At 34.2% G+C, this 7,750-nt stretch overlaps 1 protein-coding gene across 1 annotated transcript; it reads right to left on the reverse strand.

Moving 5' to 3' along the window:
* Positions 1-3,546: 3,546 nt before the first annotated feature.
* LOC142616149 (uncharacterized) lies at positions 3,547-4,632 on the reverse strand. The gene is made up of 2 exons (XM_075789027.1): positions 4,182-4,632; positions 3,547-3,629 (listed from the first exon to the last, which is right to left on the reverse strand). Exons 1-2 carry the CDS (start codon positions 4,630-4,632, stop codon positions 3,547-3,549), a joined length of 534 nt encoding a protein of 177 aa, XP_075645142.1.
* Positions 4,633-7,750: the final 3,118 nt, after the last annotated feature.

Here is a 7,750-nt window from a genome sequence, read left to right on the forward strand (position 1 = left end):
GGCTTTTTGTTTGATAATTTGTTAGTTTGTTGTTATTTGATCTAGTCTTTTTTTTTTTTTTATCTAGGTATTTAAATTATTTTTTTATGTTATTTGGGGTTTTTTTTTTTTTATTCAAGGGGTTAAGGATTATGTGTTGGGGCTAAAATTATTTTTGGAGTAATATTATGTTCACGACATTTTCACAACAAATCTTACAAGACAAGCTATTATTAGTAGGTAAAAAAATGATGTAAGTATTGTGTCATAATTAGAATTAGTAACAACTTAATTTCATTTTTCTAAAAAAATTACTAAGAGAGATACTATGATCATGAGTTTTCCTTGACTGCACCAACAACTCTGTTCTTGTCCTAATTATGCAGAAGCAACAACTCTACTTTTCTCAGTGGCTTGACTTGCACTCGCAACTAGTATCATTTGTTGTTCTTTGCGTCTTTCTTTTTTTTTTTTTTTATGTCCATATATTCAAATTATATTTTATGCGAAAACACCATTTTGGTCCCTACTTTTTGGAGTCTTAGTCAATTTGGTCCCTACATTTTGGTAGTAGTCAATTTAATTCTTGTTATTTTCAACATACAGTCAATTTGATCCCTACCGTTAACTCAATAACAAAAGTACCTACGTAACAAAGGTACAGCTTACACAGGTGGCAAAGTTGATGATGACATGGCTACTAAAATTATAATTAAAATGTCACGTCAGCATCTAAATTAAAAACAACAAAAAATTAATGACGTAAATGCACTTTTAGTCCCTATATTTTGGAGCTTTTTCTATTTTGGTCCCTACATTTTATTTTTACCATTTTTAGTCCTTAAACCAATTAACGCATGACATTTAAGTCCTTATCAACAACTCTGCTCTTATCCTAATTATGCAGAAGCAACAACTCTACTTTTCTCAGTGGCTTGACTTGCACTCACAACTAGTATCATTTGTTGTTCTTTGCATCATTCTTTTTTTTTTTTTTTTTATGTCCATATATTCAAATTATATTTTATGCGAAAACACCATTTTGGTCCCTACATTTTGGAGTCGCAGTCAATTTGGTCCCTACATTTTGGTAGCAGTCAATTTAATCCTTATTATTTTCAACATACAGTCAATTTGATCCCTATCGTTAACTCAAGAACAAAAGTACCTATGTGACAAACGTACGGCTTACACAGGTGGCAAAGTTGATGATGACATGGCTACTAAAATTATAATTAAAATGCCACGTTAGCATCTAAATTAAAAACAACAAAAAATTAATGGCGTAAATGCACTTTTAGTCCCTACATTTTGGGGCTTTTTCTATTTTAGTCCCTACATTTTATTTTTACCATTTTTAGTCCCTAAACCAATTAACGTGTGACATTTAAGTCCTTACTGTCACCTAACTAACTAAAAATGCTGACGAGGCTAACGACACAGTAAAATAATAATTAAAAAATCTATTTTGGTATTAAAAAATTGCCGGCATTTAAATTAATTTTAATTAAATAAAAAAATTAAAAACAAAAAATTGAACATGAACATCAACCACAACAAACCCAGAATCAAGATCATGAACATCAAAGAACAACAAACCCAGAATCAAGAACATAAACATCAAACCCAGAATCAAGAACATGAAAATCAACAACAACAAAATAGATTAGACTGAACCACACCCAAACCAACAACAACAAACCACACCCAAACCAAAAATAACAAACCCACACCGATCAGACCAACAACAACAACAAACCCATTTCTTCAAGATTTGAGCCCTGTTTCTAGGGTTTCCGATTGAGATTTGATATGAACTTTTCGGGAAAATTTATATATTTTTTTCTTAGAGATTTGCTATGGCTAACAAGAAGATCGACAGTCAAGATCGCGTGAACCAATACGACGGCGAGGAATATGAAGATTCGTCGTCATTGTCAATGGAGGACTCAATTTTGTAGTGCGGTGTTGGATCTAGAGCGAGTTCGAGTGGTTCGCGGGAGAACAACAAGTCAAGGAGCGAGATTGGGCTGACGGAGCGTTTGACGGATATTCTCGTGGATGAAGGGGACGGAGATTTGTTGCTTCAGCGGAGCGATCGAGGACCGCGTTCTTTAATGGCTGCAGGCTCTGGATTTGCAAGTGATGGGAGCTTGTCGAGCCAATGAGAGGTTGAAGCCGTTGTTGTTGTTAGTCTGAGCTTGTCAAGCCGGTGAGAGGTTGAAGCCATTGTTGTTGTTGGTCTGATCGGTGTGCGTTTGTTATTGTTGGTTTGGGTGTGGGTTTGTTATTGTTGGTTTGGGTGTGGTTTGTTGTTGTTGGTTTGGGTGTGGTTCGATCTGATCTATTTTGTTGTTGTTGATGTTCATGTTCTTGATTATGGGTTTGTTGTTGTTGATGTTCATGTTCTTGATTATGGGTTTGTTGTTGTTGATGTTCATGTTCAATTTTTGTTTTTAATTTTTTTTATTTAATTAAAATTAATTTAAACGCTGGCAATGTTTTAATGCCAAAATAGATTTTTTAATTATTATTTTACTGTGCCGTTAGCCACGTCAGCATTTTCTGTTAGTTGGGTGACGGTAAAGACTTAAATATCATGCGTTAATTGGTTTAGGGACTAAAAAAAGTAAAAATAAAATGTAGGGACCAAAATAAAAAAAAAAGTCCCAAAACGTAGGGACTAAAAGTGCATTTACGCCTAAATTAATTTATTAGTTATTTTTATTTTTAAAGAAAGAAAATTATGCTTCGAAATCACAACCAAGAACACTCATATTACCTTCTCTGCAAACCATACCTAGCCAAAACCCAGAAATTCAACTCATACATTGAAGCTCTCTTCACCACAATTTTCATTCGTAAACCCACATCAAAGAAAGAAGAAAACCCACTAAAATAGTCATTCAAACAAAAAACCCAAACCATCCATATGCTCAAAGAATACCAAGTGAACCCAAGAACTCAACATCTCCAACAACATAGAAGGTCAAGCAAAAAAGGAGAGGAAGAAGCAAACTCAAATACTAACAGTGACCTAGAGGCCAAAACCCCACTTTGTAAACCCGAGCACAAATCAAAGATTTCTCACAACAAAAACAAAACCAACCCATATATCAACCAAAATGGAGAAATTTATATTAAAAAGCAAAATGAAATACAAAATGAGTTTCATTCATAGATAAGAAAAACAAGAGGAAAAAATTAAAAATAAATTAAATAAAAGGAAAATAAAAAAGAAAAGCAGAGGGAGATAAGGAGTGATGGCTACAGCTGGTGATGGCAGCGCCGTTGTGAGACCGTTGTTTGTTATGGTGGGTCTCGTAGAGAGACAAGCCATGGCTAAGCTCACGAACCCGAGAGAGAGAGAGACATCCACCCTATTGTGTTTGGTTTTAAATTTAGGTTTGGAACTTGGGTTGTGTTTGGTTGCAAAGAAAGTGTAAGAAAGTCTAGAGAAATTTTTTTAGTTCACACCCTTCAATTAGTTTATTTTATTTTTTAGATGTGATTTTTTTTTAATTCGTGCATTTTTTAATAATAAATAAATGTATATTTATTGTTTTACTATTCATGTATGCTGTCAGCTATGTAATTCGTTTGCCAATTAGACAATTCTGTTAGTGAGTTAATGGTAGAGACCAAATTAACTGCATGTTAAAAATAACAGAGACTAAATTGACTACAACCAAAATGTAGAGATCAGATTGATTGCGGCCCTAAAATGTAGGGAAGAAAATTGTATTTTCGTCTATATTTTACTAGATTTTGTATATAATTAGGTTTCTTACAGACCAGCCTAGAAAAAATTATTAGTAAGAGGTATATGATTGTATTATTATACGGTAATGGAAAGGAATCATGATGAAAAGAGTAGTGAAAAATCATTCGAAAAGCTAATCCAATCTAGTACTATATTATTCTGTACAGATGTATGTCAAGATATTTATTTTAAATTTTTTTTAAGAAAAATAGATTTTCTCATATCACAATGGCACAAGAAAGAGCTCTACAAGACAAATACATCAAACATGACCTCCCCCATAAATTTTTATCAAAATGAAAAAAAAAAAAATATATATATATATATATATATATATCCAAAAACGTGTTTATAACAATTTCTTGAGACCACCTTTATTTATTCGCATACAATGCACAAGCTCTTTTTCATTTAATTAAAAAATTTGCTAGATATGTACCGACTTCAGCAATGTCCTTTAAGTGCTTAGTAGATTTGGCAATGGGATTGGTCTTGCCATAATTCTCGAATGCAGAATTGCAATTATCGCAGTTTGCCTGGGTGGAATTGATGTAGGCCCTCAGGATAAGGTAGTTACCGTCCTTGAGGCCATTCAAAGCGCGTTTGACGTTGTAAATGATACCGTTAAATTCTGTTATGCATATATCAATTTCAAGGGACTTGGCTTGCCTTTGAGCCACCACCGTTGCATGTTTGGTCTCATAAATCAATTTGTGACAGGCTGCAACATTGGCATCACGAGGGTCATTTCGATTATAGACAATTGAATAACAGACTTGCTCATTAGGAGAATTGTCGCATAGGCCAGCGCCATGAGTGTGGCCAGTGAAAAGGATGACGGCTGTCGCTAAAAAGACATAAGAGAAAAAGGTGTAGTCCTTGAAAACCATGGTTTTTGTTAGATTTAATGACTACAAGGTTTTCTCTATTGTTGGGGTCCGGTGAAGGCGACTTATGATATGGTTGAGAAGTGATTTATACAATTTTCAGAAGGCTATTTATAGAAGAGAAGTGCCATGTCAATATTTTCTACGGCAAAGTGTTTGGAAAACCACCTTAACGTTTTTATTTTTTATGAATTGAGAGGGAAAGAGGGGTTGGTTTGTGAGGTTTACCTTGATTAGAGCAAAATTTTTGGGTGTGTTTTTTTCTTTTTTGAGGAACAAATTGAAGTGACAAGCTGGACATATTTTGGTTCAAATAATTACTCAACATCAATGTAGTTATCAACACAAGTTAGCTATCTGTAGTGGACTTTAAAATTGGAGGGGATAAGAATTTTGATGGGCCTTTTTAAGATTTTACCATCGAAAATCATGTTTCTTTTTGATGGAACATCAACAATTTTCGAACAATATGGGCAATTCCAATTTCTGTCCCACTTTTTTTGTTTCATTTTATACATCATTAATCACTATTTGTTATGTATTCATTTAACTTTCCTTATAAAATAACCAAAGTTAAAAATGAAAAAAGAAAAAGAATAATCAACCACATGGCAAGTTTTGATTAGTGCAACACAAAAATTGCCACAGAGAATTTTTGTTCCACTTATAACATGCACCCAACTAGATTACATGAAGAAAATAACAAAAATTGAAAATATATAGGAAACTACAAAAATATTAAATTGTAACATCTACACCTTCTTGGTTTAGGAGTTTAAACCACTTAGAGGAAGCATAAACTCCCCTTTCCCTGCACGAGCTCATTTCCTTCTCTTATTAGAAAGCTTATGATAGCTGCTTAAGCTTTTTTTCTGTTATCTTAGTTTTGATAGGTGATATTACATCAATTTTATATTTAATTACACGTAAATATGTGAGGTTAAAAGATTTCTCTGAAATAATCTCATTACGTATATTTTTCTCTTGTTGGATATTAAAACTAGTCAACTAATCATGCAGCCAAAAGAATCCAAGGGTCAAGATCAATAAAGGCTTGGTTTTGAAGCATTAAATAAGTAACAAACTTATAAGAATAAAAAAAATGGCATAATTGTAGACACCTCATTTTGTACATGGTTAACAAACTTTAATCCCCGGTCCCAATGATGAGCTTGACATGTCTACAAAAAGTAGTTGAAGTTATTTTGATTGTTTGGAAGTAATCACAATTCAAAAGTGTTCAAATCACTTTGAAAACAATGCTAAAAAATGACATTTACTCACTGTTTTAACATAACAGAGGACTCTTTGTTAGTATTGGGATTTGGAACACAATAAGTGGAGGCTGACCTATAGGTCGGGTGGGGTTGGGTGCCTAACACCTTCTCATCCCCATACCTAAACTCTGGACACATGCTCTGATAAAGATCAATCCTTCCACAAGGGCGCTACACTTATGGTTCCTACACCTAATCTAGGTGGCGACTCCATTTACACCCTCTGCCATAGTCCACCCTAGACCAAGGCATACTTCCTATGAGGAGAACTAAAACTCGTCACAAGCACTTGCACCCATAATGGCGACTCCATTGGGCAGGGAGAAGTTTGCCTCCTATGTGTTCCATTTCCTAATCCTAACAAAGGCTTTTTTAATATGGATTTCCATACAATTTGACTTAGTTCTTGGTCCCATTGCCATGGTTAGTGATGAGTGGGAAAGTTGAGGCTCCATCTAGGACTAAGACTTTTCGAAGTTCATTCCACCAACTCCCAATTTGTGTCATTGCCTATGATGGTCTTTGAGTACATTAATGGTTTGCCTCCAATCCATTACAATCCATGTAGGCCCAAGGTTGAAATAATGGTCCACCTAGTTGCGAGTAACCTATTGATCTATCCCTTTAGCTTTAAGAAGCTTACCCACACATAGTGTAACCCTAGATCCAATTCATAGGGAAGCCCAAGTGCATGTGTTTGATCTTTGTTTGCTCTAACCTAAAAGAAAATTTTCAAAAATAAATAAATCTTTTACAAAAAACAAAGTTTTCAAAAAAAAAAATTGGGTAAATAAATTTTTTTTTCTTTTAGAAGAGGAATTTTCAAAAAAAAAAATCTTTTGCAAAGAAAAAGAATTCAAGAAAATAAAAATTTTTTAAGGAGAAGGATTTTTAGCAAAAACTTTTTTGTAAATAATTTTTTTTTTCAAGATAAGTGTAGATACAGTATTTTATCTGTCCTCGATTTGCATGCTAGACCCTGAAAATTCCAAAAATATTAACTTCTCATCGGGGGACCATGAAAACATCTAGATTGACATGCCATGACCCATTCAGGCATCGGGGTACTCAAAGTGCCTTTTTAGGTCAAATTGACCAAAATGCCTTAGACAACCCTGAGTTGACCAAAACTCAAAGTTGGTCAAAATCACACTAAAACAACATTTTTCATGTTGTAACATTAAACCCGAGCTATTCGAATATTTTTGTCAACTTTGACCAACTTTGTCCCTAAGTTGACTCTCAGGGGCACTAGAAAGCCTAATTTTAGTCCAACTATTAGAACGGATCAGAACTAATGTCATTATGAAGATTATTGAATTCCCTTTCCAACGACTATTCATTGGTCAAAATTGGAGTTAAAATGGTTGAGATATCATGAAAACCGTGCTAGGCGCGTTATTCATTCCCGAATCCTTTTTTGGAACTTTGCTTGATGGCACATGTGTGTCCATATTCCAATATAATGGAACTAGGGACGCCAAATCCAAACCTACATTTTTCCTTTTAGGAAAAGTTTTCTTGTTTCCTTGTTTGATAATATGTTTGTTTGCCCCTTTTGTGTGCTCCCTTTCCTCGTTTGATCTTAGTGTACATTAATCTTTGCTTCTTTGTTACCTCTTTTGCTTGTCTGCTGGTTTTGTGTTTTTTTTTCTTGTTTCATGTACTCGCTTGGAGCAAGGGTGGAACTTCCAAAATGCAAGATAAAAAGGGCAAGAATGCAAGCAAGAAGACGCAAGTCCAAAAAGGGCAATGTTCAGTAGATAAGAGGTTTAGCCTCCTCAAGTGGTTTTCTTACTCTCTCTTAGCCTTTTCTTCAAACCATGTATCTACATTAGGGCTTC

The sequence above is a fragment of the Castanea sativa genome, chromosome 11, assembly GCF_040712315.1.
Source record: "Castanea sativa cultivar Marrone di Chiusa Pesio chromosome 11, ASM4071231v1".
In the NCBI taxonomy this organism is placed as follows: domain Eukaryota; kingdom Viridiplantae; phylum Streptophyta; class Magnoliopsida; order Fagales; family Fagaceae; genus Castanea; species Castanea sativa.

Coding starts and splice junctions, on each gene's coding strand:
- LOC142616149 (XM_075789027.1), bottom strand. CDS start 4,632: ATGGTTTTCAAGGACTACACCTTTTTCTCTTATGTCTTTTTAGCGACA. Junction 3,630..4,181: donor AAAGGACATTGCTGAAGTCG/GTACATATCTAG, acceptor TTTAACATGCAG/TTAATTTGGTCTCTACCATT.